At 37.1% G+C, this 26,088-nt stretch overlaps 1 protein-coding gene across 9 annotated transcripts in view; it reads right to left on the reverse strand.

Annotated features, from left to right (window-relative positions):
• The window catches only part of IFT80 (intraflagellar transport 80), a 131,698-nt gene that overhangs the window by 94,505 nt on the left and 11,105 nt on the right, over nt 1-26,088 (reverse strand). For 8 of the 9 annotated variants that reach the window (XR_015160985.1, XR_015160984.1, XM_086392507.1 and 5 more), the window contains 4 exons: nt 21,140-21,226; nt 18,473-18,692; nt 7,717-7,827; nt 5,899-5,967 (listed from right to left, as the gene is read on the reverse strand). Coding sequence is in view for 7 of the 9 variants with exons in the window: in XM_086392507.1 (XP_086248633.1) it covers nt 5,899-5,967; nt 7,717-7,827; nt 18,473-18,692; nt 21,140-21,178 (439 nt within the window). In the remaining 2 variants the exon portion in view is untranslated. The remainder of the gene's footprint in view (nt 1-5,898; nt 5,968-7,716; nt 7,828-18,472; nt 18,693-21,139; nt 21,227-26,088) is intronic. The other variant, XM_086392527.1, reaches the window with a different exon arrangement.

The raw sequence follows: 26,088 nt of genomic DNA on the forward strand, positions 1-26,088 counted from the left end.
CATACTAAAGGTATCCCCTAAAATGTTGTTTTTGCATGTTTTTAAGAATGCTTTTGAAACAAACTCTTCACTATTACCATGAAGCATTAGCTACCTTTGTGTTGAATACAGTATAGGTCTACACCGAGTGAACATAAGAAGGTAGAGAAGAATTTGGCACTATATAAGCACTATCTATTAGTAACCACTACTACTACTTTGTAATGAAATAAGCAACCATTTGTTACTGTGTTGCTCATGGGAGTAGGCACTTTATCCTTTAAAACCTAGTTAAAATATGCTGCAATATTTTCCAGGAAGCTTTTCAATTTTTTTGGTGGTCAAATCATTAAGAATTCAAAAACAAAGAATTATTTCCCTTTCATTCTATTTGTAGAGACATGTACTAACAAATAAGTAATATCAAGTGGAATTTATTCCTCAAAAAAAACAAACAAACAACTTTTTGGCTGTGTATGTCACCAGGTCAGTACAGAGAAATAAAACTAAAAAGAAGGCATGTGTTTCTTTACTTTCTATCCTCAGTCACCTCTCCCTTGGGGATCTCAACTTCCTCCATAGCTTCACCTTTCACCTTTCTGTAACAGACTCTCACATTAATATTTCAGCCTTTATTTCTGAGTTCTAACAAATTTCCATCTACCCCAAAGACATGCCAAAACTTCAAACTCTACATATTTGTATATTATCCCTCCCCACGTACTCCCTCATTCATTCTTCCTCTGAATTCTTCACGTCTTACAGGGTGATCCATTCCTCTCAGCCACTGAGAACTATGCACTTTTTTCAACCACTCTCATTACCACCTCTGTTCAAGCCTCACTGCACTCTAGCAGAGAACACCTCAGTAACCTCCATACCAGTCACCCCAACGTAACCTCTACCTCCTTTAATTGATCCTACATCCTACTGCTAAGGTAATCTTCCTAAAGAGTCTCCCAGGTGGCACAGTCGTAAAGAATCCACCTGTCAAGCAGGAGATGCAGGTTCAGTCTTTGGGTCAGGATGATCCCCTGGAGAATGAAATGCAACCCAGTCCAGGATTCTTGCCTGAGAAATTCCATGGAGAGAGGAGACTTGCAGGCTAAAGTCCATGGGGTTGCCAAGAGTCAGACATAACTTAGCAACTAAAGCAACAACAACAAAATCTACCTGAAGAAACAGGCTTTATCTCTTACTCTTCTGCTCATCTTTTAAAGATTTTTATATGGTTATAGAACAAACTCCAACCGGACTTCCCTGGTGGTCCAGTGGCTAGTCTTCCCTGCTCCCAATGCAGGAGGCCCTTGAGTTCAATTCCTGGTCAAGGAACTAGATCCCACATTCTCCAACTAAGACCATAGTCAAATAAATAAAAATAAATTTTTAAAAAGAAAGTATAAATTCCAACCCCCTTCATTTAATGTCTGAGGTTATCTGTGTCTTGGTCCCTCTGGCAGTAGCATCCTTCAGAGCCTACACTTGGCCCAAGGGGTCCTCTCCCCCTCACCTGACTTCCAGGCTTTATGCTGGTCTGCCTCTGTGCCTCTGATCATCTAACTTCCTCCAGAGCTCCGCTGCATTGACAACAAGCCCATTTCCCTACCTAATTTCTTTATCCTTCAAAGTCTAGTTAAAAGATGCTGCAGTATTTACCAGAGAAGTACCTTCTCTCCCCTCAAAGCATTCATCTCTGCCTTCCTGTCTTCCCACAATGCCTTAAGGCAACCAGCACACTCTGCCTTGTGTTACAGTATTTATATTTCCTCTACTAAATTCATTATAGGCAGCTTCCGTGTTTGTCATCTCTTTAATCCATTTGAATACAGTAAGGGAAATGTTCTTAAAGGTTTACAGTATTTCCCTCTTCCAATTTTAATTTATAATTAAAATATACAATGTAATACAAAATAGGGCATCATTATAATTATTCTTGGTCTACATATTACTTTTCTCTAATAAGGAAAAATAACTCTTGATAAACACCAGTAAGAATCATTTTTTAAACATAGTCAAATTCCATCCCTATCCCACTAAAAAACAAAATTAATGCTTCTTCTGCATTGGAGAAGGGGATGACTATGACTTTTTCTATCTTTATGTCTGCCTGCAATTATCAAGAAATGAATTCAGGAATTTTTCTATTTAGCAAATCAAACAAACCTTATAAATAACTAGGGACTTTTCCTTCAGGGTTAATGTCATTACAACTTAACTTCTCCAGTGATTTTTCCCAGAAATAAAATGGGAAAAGTCTATGCTTATTAGGAAAGTGTGGGTGGGAACAATGACCAAAAATTCATAAATTAAAATCATAGTTCTATAGTGAATTTATAATTTTTTAACCTAGAAAAAGATACTAGTTATTAAGCTGAAATACTAATGGGTTAACTAAAATAAAATCTACCTAATTTAGTTTTGCTCATTAATCTCATAATTAACATAAACCTTGAGTAAGAAGAATAACAAGATTCAAATAGGATAAAAATGATCAGCAATTTAACAGCATTTGATGTTAAGGAAATTGGAGCCATTTGGAATGCTGGTGTAAAATACCATTACGTGAGTCAATGAATACATAATAAAATTACCTATCCTATATGACATAATATGTAATTTAGCTTTTAAGAAAATCCTAGTTATCAATGTAACTGGAAGGAATGAACAAAAAAAGCACCATCCATCCCTCTCCAAAATAAATACCATACACAAAAACAGATCATAGACCTAAATGTACACACTAAAACTATAAAACTCTTACAAGAAAATACAGATGTAAGTCTCCATGATTTTGGATTTGGCAATAGTTTCTTAGATATAACACCAAAACGTAAACAATCAAAAAAAAAGTAGATAAACTGAATTTCATCAAAACTTTTGTGCTTAAGAGACTTCCCTGGTTGTCCAGTAGTTCAAAATCTTCTTGCCAATACAGAGGATAGGGTTCGATCCCTGGTCCCAGATAGACCAGGATGGAGCAACTAAGTCCGTGGCCACAATACTAAGTCCACCTGCCCTAGAGCCTGTGCTCCGCAAAAAGAGAAGCCACCAAAATGAGAAGCCCACATACTACACAACTAGAGAAAGCCTCCATGAAGCAACGAAGAGCCCATGTGTTGCAACAAAGACACATCAAGGCCAAAAATAAAATAAATATTAAAAAAAGAAACGTCTGTGCTTCAAAAGATATCATCAAGAAAATGAAAAGGAAACCCACAAAATGGGGAAATCATATATCCAAGTTGCAAATCATATAGCCAATGGTCTATTAACCAGAATACATAAAGTACTCTTACAACTCGATAACAAAAAGACAACCCAATTTAAAAATGTGCAAAGAATTTTAATAGATATTTCTCCAAACTAGATCTACAAACAGCCATAAAGTACATGGAAAGAGGCTCAACATCATTAGTCACAAGAGAAATGCAAACCAAAACTACAATGAGATACTACTTCACAGTCACTAGGATGATTATAATAAAAATATAGTAACAAGTGTTGAGGATTTGGAGAAACTGGAACCTTCATATATTTCTAGTGGGAATGTAAAATGGTATGTTTACTTTGGGAAAAAAAAAACTTGAAGAAGACTTTAATTTACTGATATGAAACTATATCCAATGCAGTTTACAAGTCAAGTGAAAACAAGTAAGGAGCATATTGTAGTAGATGCAGTATGCCTCTGGGAATGTTTTCTGGGTGGCCAGAAGACAGGGGTAATATGAAAGACAAGGGTAGTATTTAAGAGATAACTTTATACCCTTATTTACACTTCAAATTCTGAACTATGTGAATTAGTATCTATAAAAAATTTATACTTTAAAAAGATGTAAGCACTCCCTGCAAAGGCATATATGAACAATCAAATTTTTATGATCATTATTATTGAAAATTGGAAGTAGGAAATGGCAACCTACTCCAGTATTATTGCCTGGAAAAGACCAGGGACAGAGGAGGCTGGCTGGCTGTAGTCCATGGGATCACAAAGAGTCAGACACAACTGAGCACAAACACACATTATTGAAAATAGGAGTTGCAAACTCAAATCCCTTCAGAGGTTTATATTGTGTTCTACCATGTAATATAAATGAGTAAAGTATTATATGTGGAGTGTAAGAAAACTAAGAGAAGTTTAAAATCCAACTAAAAATGGCATAGCCACCACTGAACTCCAGTTGATCGTATTTATTCTGGAAAGCAGACTTAATGTTGCCAGTTCTTCCAATTTTTCAAGATACCAAAGAGATCCATATAAGAATGTAAAATATCCTAATCTTTAATGCTGGGCCTGGACCATGCTAGTGGGCTAGATTCAGCACACAGGCCATCTGTGACCTTTGATGAATGAAAAGTCCTTAATTCATGAATATATTGGGCTTCCAAACTTCCTCTGCAAGTTTGGGAATTCTAAAAGCATTTTCTGTATAAGAGTGAAATAAGCAGCAATCTGTTTTCCAGACCCATTATTCAGATAAATCACAGCACTGAACCAAAAGTGCTATGTCTTCTACTCTCTATCATTAACAATGTTTATGTTAAGCAACTTAGTCTAAGTTTCAACTTTAGACTTTGGAAAGTCCAAAATGGTAGATCCCAGGGGTAATCAAAGGGAAGGAGATGACTAGGAAGAATTTAAAGAAAGAAAAGGAGCCTTAGAGTGACAACTGGTGAAGAATCTCAGGCAAAAATTCAGATTATTGTAATGGGTAATAAGATAAGCTTTCAAAATTTCTCTGAAGATCTGTGTCTTCTCTAGACAACATATTTAGTAGAAAAGAAAAGAAAGGAAAAAAGGGTATGTATCAGTAGCAGCTACAGCTGAAAAGAACTGCAGCCTCAGCTCCAAGGGGGTGATAATGATCTCTAAAAGAATTCTGTAGTTGCTTGTAAGTCAGACATCATAAGGTAAGAATGCCAAATAATTAGCACTAACAAAAATTATAAAGCCAAAAGTAAATGCCTATTCTTATTAGTTTAAAATAAAATTTATTTTCTAAAGGTATATTTTATTACTAAAGAAACAATAAATTGACATTTTTCTCCTAACTGAAATTTGCTCATGAATGTTTCTATGAACTCTGACTTTTCTACTCATGGATAAACATTCTATTTGGAGATCATCTGTACCAAAGACTTAACCTCAGGAGATAATCACTACATATCACTTATGGTTACTTTTGCTAACATTTGGTTAATGTGTAGTAAAGAAATATAGCTATTTTAACACTATCCTAAGAGTGAACATAATTTAAAAAATGAAATCTGCAAATTTTTGGAAGTCAGTTGTTGGAGATGCTTCACAATATGACTTTATTATATAATTCTGAAGAACAGTCTGCAAGCTTTTTGGCAATCTATCTCTGAAGCAGATATGTGCTCAAGACAACATTAATCTGACTTCTGGATTGATTTTATAGGCACTTCTTCCCAATGAGTATGGAAAACCAAGATGCTGCTCTAAGCAGTTTTATTTTACCAAGTTTTGGATCATTGAAAGTATCTGTTCCCCTTCATTAGTACTGAAATCAAATGTGCAACACAATTCAGAAAGGGTGCTAATATTAAGAAGTTATTAGAATTATTAAGTATGGAGATTGAATGTATTCTATTATTATTAGACACCCCGTGCTATTTCAGATAGAATATGCACATAATGCTTCAGAGTTATATTAAAAAGAATCACCAGCCTATAACTCTATTTTTATAGATTCACTAACAAGGAAAAAGTCCTTGAGTATTTCTTACATTTCTGGGTTCAAATAAAAGTCACCATGCCCCATTAGGAAACATGAAAGTAAAAAGAAAAAGTTTAAATAGAAGTAAGAGATTTCAGGTTTTGAACCTGACCAAAATCAATCTGAGGAACTACATTAGACTGTTTTTATAGGAAAATGTTAAGACATTTATAATACATACCTTGATGAGCCAAAGTCGATCTTAGCATTCCCGTCTTTGACCATATTTTTATTTGTCCATCTTCTCCAACTATAAAAAGAACATAATAATTGACATTTTACCTATAGGAAATATATGTAAACATTACATTTACATATAAAAATCAACTCTATCTACACTAATGCACATTTAAAATTGACACGTTTCTCTAATTACATGTCACTGCTTCACAACTAAAAAATTTACCTGAAATTACTTTGAAACAATTTTATCAAAGTAGCCTAACTTTCATGACAATAATTGTTTTTCCTTTAATCTTAGAAGATTTGTAAGTATATTATTCAAATAATGCTCTCATTTTCACTGACATCTCCATCCGAGAAGCACTCTAAGAAAAGTGTTTTCAGTGTGATAAGAAGAGTTAAAGCCAAATTCCAGGGAGTTGGGGACTAAATGGAGTGAAGTAACAGACTACTCTTTTGAACAGTTTGCCTGAAAAGGAAAGAAAGAAAGAGGAAATTGTAGCTAGAATTATTTATTAAAGGAAGGATTTTTATTTCTATTTCCTCAATTTTCGAGATAAACAGCATTTAAACACATTTACATGCTGGGAGAAAGAAGAAAAAAAAAAACACTGGGAAAAAGAAAAAAAAAACACTGGAAAAGGAGAAGTTGAATAAACAGGCAAGACAGGAGACAACTCACTGATAAAAGTCCTACAAAAGGCCCAGGGGACAGGTGTCATGCTTTTCAAATATATCTACAAATTCTCTGTTATTCTCTCTTTTAAGAAGTTAAGCTTAATTTCTCTCTCCTTCAGTTTGGGCTATACTTAGTGACTTGCTTCTAATAAAATATGGTGGAAATGATGGAGTATGACATCCAAGGGTGGGTCATAAAATATATTGTGGCTTCCATCCTTCTCTCTTGGATCATTCACCCAGGGAGAATCTCCAGTGGTCATGCTTACTGTAAGACCATTCAAGTAGCCCTATGGAGAAGTCCACGCTGTAAGAACTAAGTTAGGCCTCAGTCATAGAGTCACAGAGGAAGTAGGACCTCTTGCCAACAGCCATGTGAGTGAGCCATCTTGGAACTATCTAGCCCTAGGAGGGCTTCATATGACTGCAGCCCCATCCAACTTCTTGATTCTGAGACAGAACCACCCAGCTAAACATTCCCTGTCTCACATAAACTGTTAGCTAATACATGTTATCTTAAGTCACTAACTTTTGGGATAATCTGTCATACAATAGATATCTAATATAACAGGTGAAGATGAGAAACCCTCAGTAGGGAAGGAGATAGAAAGGAGTAAAGTTAAATGAGAAAATTTTGAATTTTGATGGCTCAGATGGTAAAGAATCTGCCTGTAATGCAGGAGACCCAGGTTTGATCCCTGGGTCAGGAAGATCCCCTAGAGAAAGGAATGGCAACCCACTCCAGTATTCTTGCCTGGAGAATTTCATGGACAGAGAAGCCTGGCAAGTTACAATCCATGGGGTTGCAAAGAGTCAGAAATGACAGAGCAACTAACATGTGCACGCATGGGCAAACGCACACACACATTTAAATGAGAATATTTTGAAGAATTAAAACATATTTACTCAATATCTGATTATTTCAAAACCTTCTTGAGAGAATGTTCTCCATTAGCCATGTAAGAAAACTAATATGACACTCTGAATTATAACATTATATAACAGTCTAGATCAATCCTGTGCCAATTACTTGCTGTTAGACAAGGAAAGACACTACTGCTAAATTAAAACATTCTGTTCTTCTGGAAATTTTTCTTTAAAAAATTCATTTTAAATGTCATTTATGCAGATAACTTACCTGTAACTAATGCTGTTCCTTCATAATTCCATCGTCCTGCCAGCACTGCTCCACTGTGAGCTTCCACACTTTTTTCCACTCTTCCTAACTTAGAAATCAGATGAAATTTGCCTAAAAGAAATTATACTTGAGAAATCTATTTTATTAAATTAATTTATCCAATCAACAAGCATCTGTTGAGAACCAACTATTAGACTAGTCAGCATGGTGCTAGGCATCAGAGATACAGGGCAAATAATATAATTATTCTTACTCTTGAGGAGTGCACAAATCTATTGGAAAACAGGCACAAAAGCAAAATTATAAAACCTTGAAACGAGTGGTGTGACAGAATATATATATGATACTATGATAGTTCAGAGGGACAATAAAATTGTCCTGGAATATGGTCAAAGGAACCCAAGAGGAATATCAACAAAGCCTTCTATTTAAGCAGAATTTTGAAGTTTTGCTTTTTTAAAAAAATGGTTATAGAAAAGCTGCTGTTGCTGCTAAGTCACTCCAGTTGTGTCCGACTCTGTGCGACCCCAGAGACGGCAGCCCACCAGGCTCCCCCGTCCCTGGGATTCTCCAGGCAAGAACACTGGAGTGGGTTGCCATTTCTTTCTCCAATGCATGACAGTGAAAAGTGAAAGTGAAGTTGCTCAGTCGTGTCCGACCCTCAGCGACCCCATGGACTGCAGCTTTCCAGGCTCCTCCGTCCATGGGATTTTCCAGGCAAGAGTACTGGAGTGGGGTGCCATTGCCTCTCCAATAGAAAAGCTAGAAAAAGTTATATAACTTGTTTTTTTAAAAACAGGTTGTAGAAGGAATTATGGAGAAGAGAGGATCTAAATAGTTGAACACTGTTAAAAAAAAATTTAAAAACTGAGGCATATTAAAAAATACTGAGTTTATTTGCACAGAAATCAATTCCAATTCAGCAGTGCCAAACCTTAAGTGGTTAGGAATGCTCCACTGACAGGAGGTCAGGTACAGAGAAATGACAAAACTAAGGATATTACTGACTGACTATACCTTAAAGCCTAGTTGGCTGTCTGTGATTGGTTGTCCTTTGGTTTCAATTTTGTAATCTTGAAGCATTCATTTACAGGCTTAGATTTTGACTTGCTGAGGTATATACACCATTAGTCACCTCAAGTCTAAAGGCCTCCTTCTTTAATTTAAAGGACAAGCCCAAATTTTTTAAATCCTTGCCTTATTTTACACTGTACCAGGCACCAGGTAGACAAAAAGAAGTAGGTTATTTGGTTGCTGTCATTGAAAGTTCACGCATTTATAGGTGAACAGCAGAAAACTTACATTACAAGACCTAAGCAAAGTATATAAGAGATGTCAAGGGAACAAATCAACTATACAAAGAATAAGTACTACAGGAAGCCAAAACAATTGCAGTGTTGTTTTGAATGATCATGAAATCTAGTAATATATAGTTTTTGATAAAATAATTAAGTATAGGTGGTCCTCCATATTCAAGGGTTCTGAAATCCTTGGACTCAACCTACCAAAAAACAAATAAAGCCCAGAAAGCTCCAAAAACAGAACTTGAATTTGCCCTGCACCATGAACTATTTACATAGCATTTACATTGTATTTACAACTTTGAGTCTCTTGGACTGCAAGGAGATCCAACCAGTCCATCCTGAAGGAGATCAGCCCTGGGATTTCTTTGGAGGGAATGATGTTGAAGCTGAAACTCCAGTACTTTGGCCACCTCATGCGAAGAGTTGACTCATTGGAAAAGACTCTGATGCTGGGAGGGATTGGGGGCAAGAGGAGAAGGAGACGACAGAGGATGAGATGGCTGGATGGCATCACTGACTCGATGGATGTGAGTCCGAGTGAACTCCGAGAGTTGGTGATGGACAGGGAGGCCTGGCATGCTGCGATTCACGGGGTCGCAAAGAGTCGGACATGACTGAGCGACTGAACTGAACTGAACTGAACTGAGGTATTATAAGCAGTCTAGAGATGTCTAGAGATGACTTGCTTCCTTAGTGGCTCAGAGGGTATAAAGTCTGCCTTCAATGCAGGAGACCCAGGTTCCATCCCTGGGTTGGGAAGATCCCCTGGAGAAGGAAATGGCAACCCACTCCAGTATTCTTGCCTGAACAATCTCATGGACAGCAGAGCCTGGTGGGTTACAGTCCATGGGGTCGCAAGAGTCCCATGCAACTAAGCAACTTCACTTTCACTTTCAGAGATGACTTTAAGTATATGGGAGGATGTGTGTAGGTCATGTGCAAATACTATGCCATTTTATACAAGGGACTTGGCCATCTGTAGATTTTAGTATCTACAGGGGTCCTGAAACCAACCCCTTTGAATACTGAGAGCCAACTGTAAGTGGAATTAGAAATCCACCCCCCCCCCCAAAAATGTATATCTTTTTTTGCTATAAAATAATAATGTGGCTTGCCTAATCAGATTTTGCCTCAAAGGATTTGTTTGAATTCATTTTTAACTTAAGACTTCTCAAGATTCTTACTAACAATTCATTAAAAATATATTTAAGTCAGATGCTTTAGGTGGCTTTAAAACGTTTCTCTGGAGAATTCTAATACAGATGGTTTTCAAATATTTTATACCTAGCATCTTGTGGTTATTTCACTGACCACCAAACCATTTCCATCAAGAAAATCATTCCTCCATTTTATATATATTGCATATTATTTGTAGCTCTGTTGCAGCATTTTTTATTGGGCTGTAATTCTTTTCAAGGGGCCATGTCTTAGTCATAGTTTTATTTGCAATAGTGCTTTTACATAAACAGCATTCATTAAGTTTAACCAACTCAGTAACCATATTTAGTAACTTAAGAAGACTTTGACGTTCTTTTTTTTCTCATTCAATCTGATCATTTATTTTCTAGGCCCTCATCAATCAACTACTCCTTTCCTTCATCTAACCACCTACTAGTGCCATCTACTTTTCCTCATATCTTCCTTTTACTTTTATATTTGCCTCTGGGTCATTTTTCAATGTAACAAGATTACTTTGAATTCAACTTTACTAGTACTCTCTTTATGAGACTAAAAAAATTAATTTGGATATACTTTTTTAATACATTGTTTTACAGAGAAAATATGAGTGGGGGTGAATTTCAAAAGAGGAAACTAGAAAGATGACATATAGTGAGTGGCCAATATTTACTTTATCCAAGTCTATTTCACTAAATGTTAGCATGCTGTCTAACACAAAATATCTACATACTAAATTGCTACATGTCACAAACGAATCTATCAAATAGATTAACCAAGCAACTCGTGAACCATAAATGAAAGGTCCATAAATTTCAACATATTTAGAAATTTTATGTACTTTGATCACTGATATTTCTTATCCTAAAATATGTAATCTGACTTTCTGACAAATGCTGAATTCTTACTTTCTACAACCTCACAGAAGACACACACTGAGACAACTAAGGCTAGCTCTTTGCATAGACTTGGCACTCAATAAATCTTTTACCTTTGTAGTTTGCCTGACTGTTACACATTGCTTGAATAGCACAACCCAAGTAAAGCCTAAGTATAAAACTACATATATCAAAAAATTTTTTTAAACATAATTATTCCTTTAACGATTTTAGTTCTTCTTCCCTTCAGCTTTTCTATAAACTTTTTAAAGTGCTAGACCAAAAAACTAAAGACCAAATAAATTACCTCTAATTATTTGCTAAGGGTAGGGTTGGGAAGAGATATAAACAATTCATTCATTTATTTAATCGATAGCAATTCATTGATTAAACAGTGGATGATTTGGGTAAAAAACATGGATATTTACAGCCAAATGTAAAAAATTTATCTCTTATTATTAAAAATAAACTAAAAAGAGGAAAATGCTATTTAAAAGAACAGAGGAAGTAGATTAAAATTATATGAAACACATTTCTCAAGGTTAGAAATGCCTTAAGAAATGTCCATGGAAACATGAGGCAGCTTGGAATAGGATATTAGAAAAAAGGTCACATGAGCACTTTTGCAGACTGCTTTATAGCAGAAATCTTTTGGCAGATGGTTGTAAAAAGCCAAAGAGATCAGTAACCACTAACTTCTGATAAAAAGAAATGAACACAAAAATTCTTTTTAAAGTGGGATTTTAAATGTACTTATTAACTAATAAGAGAATAAAAGGCTTACTTTAAGATATTTAACAATGTATAAAAAATTCAACTTTCACTAAATATAATTTAAGGAGTGTTTATTGGATTTACAAGAGATTTTATACCAGAATTCCTTTACAAAGCAGTTCCCCTAATGCATTTCAAATAATTCTTCTTTGAATATAAATCTTTTAACACATTGTGAAAGAAATATCACCTCTAAAAAGTAGGATACAGCTGCATGAAATATTCAAAAAAGAGGTAATAACAGTGAAGAGAGAATTATTGGTGAGACAAAATACTTGGCAAGAATCTGCTTTATGTACTTCAGGATCTGACCCCCAAATCCCATGTTTGTTGTTGTTTTTTTTTAATGTTACCACTAACACAGAAGATGGAGAGGGTATAACAAAGGGAACAGTGATGAACTCCAAAATCTGTAACCTAGCGATCTGCTGTACAACATTGTGGTTACACAAAATTATATAAATATATATATATTTTCTCCAAGTTTATACGTTTCTCCATGTTTATATATATATAATATATAGAAAATTATTAAATATTGTACTATACACTTAAAAATGTGTTGTGTAGATCTCATATTACGTACATTTTCAAACCAGAATAATACTTCTTTTTATAGTATTTGATTAACAGAGAACACAGCATCCACATATAAAATGATCTCAGATGTTTATCTGGCAGGAAACCCTTGACCAACCACCTTCAAATGGCATCCACTTTCTTCTGTTTTTGAATATTTCTTTTTCATTTCATTTTTCATTTTTACTTCTGGATTCTGTTTCTAGTCTCACTCTTCCACTTTTTTCCTTTGAACTATCATCTTTTGCTTTCTCTTTCACAAGATCCAAGATATTCATAATTCCACCTAGGAGAAAAGACTCAACTATTCTGCTTTGGTTCTCTCTTCTTCCCACATCTAGTATCTTTTTTACTTTGTAATAAACCTAAAAATAAAATACAGTTTCTTATGGAGAAGGAAATGGCAACCTATGCCAGTATTCTTGCCTGGAAAATTCCATGGACAGAGGAGCCTGGAGAGTTACAGTCCAGGGGGTCACAAGTAGGACACAACTAAGCACACAAGCACAAAAACAAATATTAAACTTTTATTTTTTTGAAATTGTATGGATTAGCAATTCTAAAACAACCTACTATGTATTGTAGAATTAAACAAGTGAGTAAACATACTGATAATAATGGGAGCCAAGGTTCCACACTGTTTCCAAGTATTGAGACTAGAATTAATCCTGCAGTGCTGAACTAGAATTGGCAGTATCAAAATTAACTTATGGCTTTTGTCACGGGAAGGAACCATGGAAGGAAGGGAGGGAGGAAACATAGGAGGAAGTGAAAGGAAGTAAAGGAAGCGAGGGAGGGAGGAAGAAATAGCTGTAGATATGTATGTTTTCAACATATATTTCTTAGCTCCATCCTATGAGAGGGCCTTGAAGCAAACATATCCCACTGAAATGCACACACCTAGCACTGTCATCTTGGCTTTTAGATATCATCAAGCACACAAAAAAAGAACATGTCTCCTTGGAGAAACAGCTGATTTGGAAGTTGGGACTGGGAAAGTACAAAATGAGCCTGGAACATCTTGTGCCAGCAAAGTGCTCAAAAGATGAGGAAACATATCCCCCACGGCAAAACAAAAATTCATTTGACCTGGCTTCATGGAGCTCCCACTGGCCAAATCTGTGGCAATTTTAACATTAAAATGTGTAAATGATAGTAACAGGATGCTCAAGAAATAAAACAAGGGATAGGATGGGGCGTGGGGTGGGAGGGAGATTCAAGAGGGAGTAGATACACACACACACACACACACATAGTTATAATTGATTTATGTTGTCATATGGCATTCATGCATTGGAGAAGGAAATGGCAACCCACTCCAGTGTTCTTGCCTGGAGAATCCCAGGGACGGGGATACCTGGTGGGCTGCCGTCTATGGGGTCGCACAGAGTCGGACACGACTGAAGCGACTTAACAGCAGCAGCAGCAGTCATATGGCAGAAACCAATACAACACTGTAAAGCAATTATCCACTAATTATAAAAAAGAATGAATAACTTAAAAATGAAATAAAATAAGCATCTATGAGTCTAATCTGATGTAAGTAAACAAATAAACAAATGTGCAGGAGACAGAAGGCTCTTCTTTGAAGGAGAATACCAACTAATCAATATAAAAGATACTATGGCATTTAAAAAAATATCATTCGGCAACCACCTTAGTAATAAATGACTCAGCTAAGATAGTGGGAGAAAATTTGAGGAGGAAGAGAATATTTTTATATAGTCTGAAAGTATCCACTTAGAAATTATTTACTAAAAGGGAAAAACATTAACTTTACAGTGGAGAAGGAAATGGCACCCCACTCCAGTACTCTTGCCTGGAAAATCCCATGGACAGAGAAGCCTGGTAGGCTACAGTCCATGGGGTCACAGAGTCAGACACGACTTCACTTTCACTTTCACAGTAGATTAATTTAGTGAACACAACCTTTCAAAGTAATCAAAGTTAATGTCACCAGTAAGGAGTCAAACCAGAATTATGAATTTTCCACTCTGATGCCTTAAGTATTACTGTTAAAAATGTATAGCTGAATTTAATCATAAGGAAAAATCAGACAAAAGTGAATTGATTGGACATTCTATAAAAATAACAGGCCCATATTCTTCAAAACAGTCGAGATCATAAAAGAAAGATGGAGGATTTGCTCCAGATTAAAGGAAGTTAGTGAGATATGACAAAAACAATGTTATTCTTTACAAGAAAAAAAAATTTCTATAAAAGACATAATTAGGACACTTGCTAAAATTTGAATACAAACTGTAGATTAGGTAATAATATTATATCAGTGTTAAATTTCCTGATTTTGATCAATGTATTGTGGTTAAGTAACTGAAAAATCCTTATTCTTAGGAAATGCATTGAAGTATATATGGTTAACAGAAAAGGCAATGGCAACCCACTTCAGTACTCTTGCCTGGAGAATCCCAGGGACTGGGAGCCTGGTGGGCTGCCGTCTATGTGGTCAAACCAAGTCGGACACAACTGAAGCAACTTAGCCGCAGCAGCAGTAGCAGTATATAGGGTTAATGACAAAGGTAATCATGATGGTGTGATTACTCACCTAGAGTCAGATACCAAGGGAACACCTCATGCAAAGATAGGCTCAATAAAGGAAAGAAATGGTATGACCTAACAGATGCAAAAGCCATTAAGAAGAGGTGGCAACAATACACAGAAGAACTGTACAAAAAAGAGCTTCACGACCCAGATAATCTCGATGGTGTGATCACTCACCTAGAGCTAGACATCCTGGAGGTCAAGTCAAGTGGGCCTTAGGAAGCATCACTATGAACAAAGCTAGTGCAGGTGATGGAATTCCAGTTGAGCTATTTCAAATCCTGAAAGATGATGCTGTGAAACTGCTGAAACTCAATATGCCAGTAAATCTGGAAAACTCAGCAGTGGTTATAGGACTGGAAAAGGTCAGTTTTCACTCCAATCCCAAAGAAAGGCAATGCCAAAGAATGCTCAAACTACCGCACAATTGCACTCATCTCACACGCTAGTAAAGTAATGCTCAAAATTCTCCAAGCCAGGCTTCAGCAATACATGAACCGTGAACTTCCAGATGCTCAAGCTGGTTTTAGAAAAGGCAGAGGAACCAGAGATCAAATCGCCAACATCCGCTAGATCATTGAAAAAGCAAGAGAGTTCCAGAAAAACATCTATTTCTGCTTTATTGACTATGCCAAAGCCTTTGACTGTGTGGATCACAATCAACTGTGGAAAATTCTGAAAGAGATGGGAATACCAGACCACCTGATCTGCCTCTTGAGAAATCTGTATGCAGGTCAGGAAACAACAGTTAGAACTGGACATGGAACAAAAGACTGGTTCCAAAAAAGGAAAGGGGTACATCAAGGCTGTATATTGTTACCCTGCTTAATTAATTTATACATCATGAGAAATGCTGGGCTGGTTGAAGCATAAGCTGGAATCAAGACTGCTGGGAGAAATAGCAATAACCTCAGATATGCAGATGGTATCACCCTTATGGCAGAAAGTGAAGAAGAACTAAAGAGCCTCTTGATGAAAGTGAAAGAGGAGAGTGAAAAAGTTGGCTTAAAGCTCAACATTCAGAAAACTAAGATCATGCCATCCAGTCCCATCACTTCATGGCAAATAGATGAGGAAATAGTGGAAACAGTGGCTGACTTTATTTTGGGGGGCTCTAAAATCACTGCAGATGGCAATTCCAACCATGAAATTAAAAGACACTTGCTCCTTGGAAGGAAAGTGACCAACCTAGACAGCATATTAAAAAGCAGAGACATGACTTTGCCAACAGAGGTCCATCTAGTCAAGGCTATGGTTTTTCCAGTGGTCATGTATGGATGTGAGAGTTGGACTATAAAGAAGCTGAGCACCGAAGAACTGATGCTTTTGAACTGTGGTGTTAGAGAAGACTCTTGGGAGTCCCTTGGACTGCAAGGAGATCCAATGGGTCCATCCTAAAGGAGATCAGTCCTAAGTGTTCATTGGAAGGACTGATGCTAAAGCTGAAACTCCAATACTCTGGCCACCTGATGCGAAGAGCTGACTCATTGGAAAAGATCCTGATGTTAGCAAAGATTGAAGGCAGGAGGAGAAGGGGACAACAGAGGCTGAGATGGTTGGACGGCATCATCGACTCAGTGGAGATGAGTTTGAGTAGATCCCGGAGTTGGTGATGGACAGGGAGGCCTGGTGTGCTGTGGTCCGTGGGGTTGTGAAGAGTTGGACACAAATGAGCGACTGAACTGAACTGAACTGACATATGGTTAAAGTTGGATGTCTGTAAATTACTCTCAAATGTTTCAGGAAAAAGTATGTGTGGAGGGCAGGAGAGAGAGAAAAGAGTAGCAATGATAAGTACATGGGACAAAATGTTAACAATTAAGTGAATATGAATAAAGAATATGCAGGAATTATCTCTACAATTCTTACATCTTTTCTATAAACGTGAAATTATATCAAAATTAAGTTTTTTTAAGTCAACCCTTCATATTATCATCAGAGGTAAACAAGTCTAGCTCTTTTCAGAGTCAATCTTGTAAGCACTAGGCAGTGTATTAAATACTTTCACACAATATTTCATCTAATCAAGATTCAGGAAGTAAGTTTAAAAACTGCCATACATTCTGCCTGTAAAAGAACTGGGATCTGATGTGATTGTTTGCCATAACATCCTTTTCTTCTTCTGGCTACAAAAGCCCTCTTCTCTTTCCCTTTCCACAGTGGCCAAAGGCCTGCCATGCTCAGGCAATCAGTGTCCCAATCCCTTGACTAAAATGATTCACTCAGTGATGGGCAGATGACCCAAGCTTGTCCAGGACCCTTTCTGCAAGCTGACTACAAGAGGGACTGAGGAAGAGGCACTGTGTCTGCTGACTTTCCTCTTCTTGTAAGTTAAGCCTTGGGCTGCTGGCTGCCATTCATGCTCACCTGGGGAGAGTCTGTCCAAGAGATGGTAAGGATCAGGGGCCTGCTGCCTCTGTGCTTAAAGATCTTCCCCAGGAGCTAGGTAAACCTGAAAACTCCAGCTGTGCATAAGTAAGTTGTTAGCCTAATGAGTTTCTGTTACTTTGATGAAAGTACTCCTAACTGACACCATAGATAAAGTGTAATACAGACGGAAAGGGCTTCCCAGGTGGCACTAGTAAACAACTCGCCTGCCACTGCAGGAGACATCAGAGACGTGGATTCAATCCCTGGGTCGGGAAGATCCCCTGGAGAAGGGCATGGCAACCCACTCCAGTATTCTTGCCTGGAGAATCCCCATGGACTGGCGGGTTACAGTCCACAGGATCGCAAAGAGTCAGACACGACTGAGGCAACTTAGCACACGTGCACGCACAGACAGAAAACAGTTCAAGTTATTTCTAAAAAACAAAAACATGTCCTTAAAAAGTACAAAAATGGTGCTTTTCACTCACCAATAATAAGACTATGATCAAACTACTTTCCACCTCTGTAAGTGAAAATTAGTGTGCGTGCTAAGTTGCTTCAGTCCTGTCTGACTCTTCGCACTGTAGCCTGCCAAGCTCCTCTGTCCATTCATTGGATTCTCCAGGTAAGAACAGTGGAGTGGGTTGCCATGTCCTTCTCCAGGGGATCTTCCCAACCCAGGGATCCAACCTGCATCTCTTACATCTCCTGCATTGGCAGGTGGGTTCTTTACCACTAGTGCCATCTGGGAAGCCCAAATTAGCATGTACTAGAAAATAAAGATTTTATTTAATAGAGACCTTACTAAATGAATGTGTGTTATACCTCTTTTTAGTGTGGTTATTTTACACAGTTAAACTTTAAGAAATTAGAAACCAAAACTGTTAAAAGCACAACAATATCTGTGAACACAGAAAAAGTAAAGCCCAAGGTTCACACTCAATTTCAGTATATGCCAGTTTAACTCACTTTCTTCTATGACAGTTGGTCTTACAGTCTATACACAGACCAACTGACCACACAGGAAATGGACAAATAACTCAAAACATAAGTTATAATAAGAAGCGGTGTCTTTTAAAAACAAAGATGAGCAAATAATGTTTATTAAAAACTTACCATCAGAACTTGTGAGGACAAAGATTTCTGCTTGAGTTTGTTTCTTTATGCCTAAACTTTTTGGAAACCAATGAAGGTCTATTGGGTAAATATCATCAGGCAGCTTTACTATTTGACTTGTTTCACCGGTTAACAAGTTCCACTTCACGATCTGGTGATCATCACTACATGAATACAGCTCTTCAGCAGTAGTCCAGCCCACACAGCTCACTAATTCTTGATGTGTCACCATATTAAGGAGACATAAAACACACAGAAGTCTTCAGTTTTAACAAACACAATATTTTGCAGATGCAGATTATAAGAACAGTATAAAATAAGGTCAAATGTTTCAAGCTTCAAAACCTACTTTTCCAGTGTAGGACTTTCATATTTTTTCCATAAAAGGAAAGGAAAATAAGCATCTATCAAAACAGTTGTAAGAAGAATGGAAAGCAGGATAAGAAACCCAGGTGCCAAAAGAGAAAAAAACAAAGATTTAATACATGAAAAATTTTAAAATGTGTTACAAAAGATTCTATAAACAAGGCCAAAAGATGCAGAAAGACACCTAACAGATTAAAAGGATGAAAGATCTAATCTGTTGCAGGATAAGTGGGGAGAAAAGGGAAATATGTATTGTTTTATTTACCTATATCTGTATTGTTATTAGAATAAGCATGTATCATTTTGATAAGTTTTAAAAAATCAACTGCTAAAAGAACACTGAAATATAACAGTTAAATACCTGCTTAAATGACATAATAATTTACCCAGGAAAAAATTTACAGCTTAATAGCTGAAACTAAAATCCTACCAAACTTCCTGACATTAAATTCAGGAAGTAATTCAGTTACAATTTACTGCCCACACAAGGTGATATGGATAAGATATAAACCCTAAAATTCTTACTTTAACCTATTTTTTGGTCTCTGATTTATCAAGTAGATTTCTATAAATTGAGGTGCTAAAGTGGCCCTTACTTCCTCCATTAGAACAGGCGCTCACCTAGCAGAGTTGTGTATCCTACAGAAGGAACTTTAGATTGTCTTTTATGAGAGATGCTTTCTCCTGTTTATATATGGATTTCTATATTACCATATCATCCTAGTTGGGTTGTTTGCTCTTTTGTTGTTATTGTATAATCATTTTACTTCCTTCTCTTTTCATCAATGCTTTCTATCCAAGCAATCAATAAACTCTAAGAAAAAAGAAAGAGACTATGTGCCATAATTATTCTGGGATGTTCTAAGTTTTTTTAATACTTCAAAATATGATAGATTAAGCAAATAACCAGAAAGGTAAAAAATGAAATTATAGAAGGGTCTGATGAGTCTGCACAAATAGGTAACAAAGTGGCATTGGAATACTCAGAATTCAAAGTAAAATCTAAACAAAAGAACCTTGATATCACTAGACCATTACTGAAAAAAATTCTTCCAGTATAACTCTCATAGCTTAAACATTGTTAGTTAAAACCTTTATTATACAAAGGGAGAGTGTCTGCTAAAACCTAGAAAGAAAATAAACACACACACTCCAAAACAAAAAAAAATTAATTTTATCCTTATAAAAACTGATGTAAGTACCCAGCAGACATATGCCAGGTGTCTTCAAACTAGTAAGTCAACTAAAATTATGGGAGACATAAGAGGACTGCTAGAATAAGAAAGTCTAAAAGGATCAGTATTCTTCAGCTTGAAAAGGTAAAAGCAGACACTAGACAGTCAAAATCTATAAGACTGTAAAAAGCATGAACTCCTGAGGGCACACTCTGAAAAAAGAATAAAAGTGATTCCATGAGAAATAAAAGGAATTACATCTTCACTCAAACAGTAAAAAAAAAAAAAAAAAAAGTAATACAAATTCAAAACATTTGATCAAATGTCTAAAACGCTGCTTTTCTATGGCTGAAGGATCACATTTTTTTTTATTTCAAACCTGTTGAAGATCAACATTTTGTAAGATAAAATAAAAATGAATTACTAGGAAAATGACCTTACATTTGGATGTTGTGACTGTCAAATTGCTACAAAAATTTCTTCCTTCTTACTTTCAATTTCTGTTCTTATCCCTTCACAGGCCTGTAATAAAGTCTGAAGATGATACTTTTAGAAGCACTGGTCTAAATAACTACGAATGAAGGTAAAGGGGCCTACCAATCTTTCTGACATATAATTGGGAGTTCTTGCTGACAAAATACAGGGTCATGCATTTGATAAAATATTTATAATTGCCACATTCACACATGAAATAATAAAGGTCTGACTGCTCAGACTTCCCCAGCTTACCCTCCATTTTATTATGAGCATGAAAAAACAGAACAGAATTCAGTGAAAACATACTAGGTCTTATTAAGAGAGAAATTACTTTTTTTTTAAAAAAAAAACACCTTCTTTTTAAGATTTTAGACTAAACAAAAACCAACCGTTTTTTATGTACTTAAGTACAGTAGTACTAAAGTAAGAAAAAAGTTAATAAATATTTGAAAGTAAGATTTAGAGCAAATAATTTGCTTTGGAAAAATACCTGCAACATATGACCTCAAGTATTTCAGAAATAATTTACAAAACTATCATTAAAGGAATGAAGAAAAAATCCATTCTCCAACTAGACTACAAAAGAAGAAAACTTTTAATAATACTACAATAAGGAGATCACAATAAGGTTTATAAGTATTAAAAGGATATGCTTTGGTTCTTTTAAAAGAGATATCTTCAGTCTCATGTCTCCACCTTCCAGCAAAATTTTTTAAATGCCACCTGATTGAATTCACTGTAAAAATAAAAGGAGGAAAATACAGAATACACATTAAAAACAAATATACATACACAAAAAATTAAAAGCAAACAAAACATCTTAGCACCCTGATGACTGAAGCACTTTCAATCCTGCTGGCATCAAATACATGGAAAGAGGAAGAAAACTAGTCAGTGGACTAATTCAGCCAATGGGTGACTGGAGGGTTTAGGTGGGACTTCTGAGGTTCTCTGCAACCTGCCTAAAACAGTCCTACAAGTACAGAATGTCAGTAAATCTGGCCAGGTAAATAATTTCCAAGGGCTGTCCTGAGGCCTAATCAAAAGATTTTTTAAACTATGGGAGCTTCAACTTTAGCATCAGTCCTTCCAATGAATATTAGGACTAATTTCCTTTAGGATGGACTGGTTGGATCTCCTTGCAGTCCAAGGGACTCTCAAGAGTCTTCTCCAACACCACAGTTCAAAAGCATCATTTCTTCTGAGCTCAGCTTTCTTTATAGTCCAATTCTCACATCCATACATGACTACTGGAAAAACCATAGCTTTGACTAGACAGACTTTTGTTGGCAAAGTCATGTCTCTGCTTTTTAATATGCTGTATAGGTTGGTCACAGCTAGTCTTTTAATTTCATGGTGGCAATCACCATCTGCAGTGATTTTGGAGCCCAAAAAAATAAAGTCTCTCACTGTTTCCCCATCTATTTGTCACGAAGTGATGTGACCGGATGCCATGATCTTAGTTTCCTGAATGTTGAGCTTTAAGCCAACTTTTTCACTTGCCTCTTTCACTTCCATCAAGAGGCTCTTTAATTCTTCTTTGCTTTCTGACACAAGGGTGGTATCACCTGTGTATCTGAGGTTACTGATATTTATCCAAGCAATCTTGATTCCAGCTTGTGCTTCATCCAGCCTGGCATTTCACATGATACACTCTGCATATAAGTTAAATAAGCAGAGTGACAATATACAGCCTTTCCCGATAATATACTCCTTTCCTGATTTGGACAATATACCCCTTTCCCGATTTGGAACCAGTCTGTTGTTCCATGTGCAATTCTGTTGTTCCTTGACCTGCATACAGATTTCTCAGGAGGCAGGTAAGGTGGTCTGGTATTTCCATTTCTTTCAGAATTTTCCACAGTTTGTTGCAATCCACACAGTCAAGGCTTTGGTGTAGTCAATAAAGCAGAAGTAGATGTTTTCCTGGAACGTTTTTGCTTTCTCGATGATCCAACGGATGTTGGCAATTTGATCTCTGGTTCCTCTGCCTTTTCTAAATCCAGTATATCATGCTTCATGTATTGTTGAAGACTGGCTTGGAGAATTTTGAGCATTACTTTGCTAGTGTGTGAGATGAGTACAATTGTGCAATAGTTTGAATATTCTTTGGCATTGCCTTTCTTTGGGGTTGGAATGAAAACTGACCTTTTCCAGTGAATGGATATACATTAAAATAAATTCCAAAGGTCTCATCAAAGGCTAAGATACATTTTTATGGGATTTAATTATGGAACCCACATGGGAATACTATGACATCATCAACCTAGATCAAATCTAAGATTTGCATTATATTGGAGGTAAACAGACTGCCCACCAGTTATGGCTGCCATGGTGGCAAAGTGAAAAATAAGCAAGTTATCTAAGAAAGAGGTAATGATTTTCATGCATTGGAGAAGGAAATGGCAACCCACTCCAGTGTTCTTGCCTGGAGAATCCCAGGGATGGGGGAGCCTGGTAGACTGCCGTCTATGGGGTCACACACAGTCGGACACGACTGATGTGACTTAGCTTAGCAAAAATACAGCTATATCTCAAGGCACCTTTTTCACTTACTCATAAATTTGTGAGGATGAGTAGAAAGTTGTTGCTGCTGCTGCTGCTGCTGCTAAGTCGCTTCAGTCGTGTCCGACTCTGTGCGACCCCAGAGACGGCAGCCCACCAGACTCCCCCATCCCTGGGATTCTCCAGGCAAGAACACTGGAGTGGGTTGCCATTTCCTTCTCCAATGCATGAAAGTGAAAAGTAAAAGTGAAGTCGCTCAGTCGTGTCCGACTCTCAGCAACCCCATGGACTGCAGCCTTCCAGGGTCCTCCGTCCATGGGATTTTCCAGGCAAGAGTACTGACCATAGAAAAAAATCTGAAGTGTTTTATCCAGTTAATATACAGTTAGGAAGTCAGAAATCTGTCTCCCCGCTCCAGTTCACTTAAGGAGATTTGTGTATAACTTGAAAGTATAATCTGTGTATAGCAGCCAGAGCAAGAAAATAATCTTTCCTAGTCACACTTCTAAGGCTCACTTTTGGTCCTTAGGAGTTTTGGCACCTTTCTTGAAACTACTTCCTCCCTTCTATCAGACCTCCTTTAACTAGAGGGGGGGGGGGAAAGTAAAAACATGCTGCTGTTTCACATTCAAACTCATCCAGCTTATAAGGATTTTAAAAGAATAAAGGCAGATAAACTGTTGCTTTTGGAAATGAGAAACAACGTAATAGACAAGAATTCATGTGTGTGAATATACAATTTTAACCAGAAACTTTAAAGACCTTTAGCAAAGGCATGGTGTATCCTACATCAAAATATCTCCAACTGCTGAAATCCATAATAATTAGGAATCATTCCTTACCAAAAGAAATCATTATCCCATATAGATAGTAAAGACAGAATGTTTTTCATGAGAAAGTAATTTGCAACTGTTCAGAAATATAGTGCCAAGGAATCAGAGAAAGAGGAGGGTGGCATCCTAACACTGGGAAGATTCTCTTTTGCTCAGAAAACACTTCTTTGTACATCCTATTGAGCAACGATCATGTGCATGAAGCATATGTGCATTCTGATGTGAGAATGAACAGAGGAATAAGTGAATAGCTATGGTTTTGCCTGTAGTCATGTATGAATGTGAGAGATGGACCATAAAGAACGCTGAGTGCCAAAGAACTGATGCTTTTGAACTGTGGTGTTGGAGAAGACTCTTGAGAGTCCCTTGGATTGCAAGGAGATCAAACCAGTCAATCCTAAAGGAAATCAATCCTGAATATTCACAGGACGGACTGGTGCTGAAGCTCCAATACTCTGGCCACCTGATGTGAAGAGCTGATCTCATTGGGAAAGACTCTGACTCTGAGAAAGACTGAAGGCAAAAGGAGAAGCGGGCAGCAGAGGATGAGATGGTAAGATAGCATCACCGACTCAATGGACATGAATTTGAGTAAACTCAGGGAGATAGTGGACAGGGAAGTAAGGTATGCTGCAGTCCATGGGAGCCGCAAGAGTAGGACACAACTTAGCTAATGAACAACAACAACAAATTAGAGCACAGCCAATTCAGGGAAGTACAAAGCTGCCTGTGGGGTGCAGTGGGGTGTCTTTAGCTGTCCAAAGGGATTGATGACCAAGGATCTGACTAGTCAGTGGTAAGTGGCATGGGAGGGGAAATAACAGAAAATCTCTAGAGTATCAAATAATCTATTTTGCAACATTATACAGGAAGCAGACAGGAGCAACTATGCTTCTGCTACTAAAAATCATTTATAATTGTCTTTGATCTAGCATGAGTCAACATTCGTGGGGCTAAAGAGGAAAAACTGTCCCCAGGAAATCCTGATCACCAAACTACCAAAACGTACTCCAAATGTGGCCACTTCTCAGTACGTCTAACATAAGTCTAAGCCATCATCATCCTCAAGTACTGTCACAGCTCCAAAACTAATTTTCCTGATCCTACATTTATCCTTCAAGTTCTGCTAAACACAGTAGCTAGTAATGCTGCTAAAGCTAAGTCAGATCATAAGGCCAGTATGGCCAATACAGAGTGAGTGAAGAGGATGGCAATAAACTGGGGAAGAAGAGGGAGGGACACAGATCACATAAAGGTTGGAAAACCACAATAAAAGTTTCTCTTTTTTCTTCTGAATACAGAGAAGCCAGTGAAATGATGTTATCTGATATACAGTTTTAAAATATCACTATGGATGACACTACAGATGGTATAACAAGAAAAAAAAAAGCAAAAATGAACAAGACTGGAAGCAAAGAGGTCAGTTAGGATTTCAATAACCCAGGAGAGAACGAAAAGTGGATTGAAGAGGAAGGCAGTAGGGGTACAAATGATATGAATGAGTCATATTCTGAATATATTTTGAAATAAAATTATACAGGATTTGTTGATGAATTTTGTTTAAGAGAAAGAGGAACCAAAATGACTCAAGTTTCAACAGGCACAATGGAGTTGCCATTTCCTGAAATGAAAAAGACTAATGGAAAGTTATGACCAACCTAGACAGCATATTAAAAAGCAGAGACATGACTTTGCCAACAAAGGTCCCTCTAGTTAAGGCTATGGTTTTTCCAGTAGTCATGTATGGATGTGAAAGTTGGACTATAAAGAAAGCTGAGCTCAGAAGAAATGATGCTTTTGAACTGTGGTGTTGGAGAAGACTCTTGAGAGTCCCTTGGACTGCAAGGAGATCCAACCAGTCCATCCTAAAGGAGATTAGTCCTGGGTGTTCATTGGAAGGACTGATGTCTAAGGTTAAACTCCAATATTTTGGCCACCTTATGCGAAGAGCTGACTCATTTGAAAAGACCCTGATGTTGGGAAAGACTGAAGGCAGGAAAAGAGGATGACAGAGGATGAGATGGTTAGATGGCATCACTGACTCATCACTGACTCACTGACATGAGTTTGGGTAGACTCCAGGAGTCAGTGATGGACAGGGAGGCCTGGCATGCTGCGGTTCATGGGGTCCCAAAGAGTCCGACACAACTGAGTGACTGAACTGAACTGAATGGAGGAACAGGTTGGAAGGGATATAAAATTTCTGTTTTGGGTTGGCTAACTTTAAGGTGACTTTAGATATCTGAATGACGAATTCAAG

This window comes from Bos grunniens, chromosome 1, assembly GCF_055505025.1.
Source record: "Bos grunniens cultivar Pamir isolate PY7600 chromosome 1, Bosgru_T2T1.0, whole genome shotgun sequence".
Classification (NCBI taxonomy): Eukaryota; Metazoa; Chordata; class Mammalia; order Artiodactyla; family Bovidae; genus Bos; species Bos grunniens.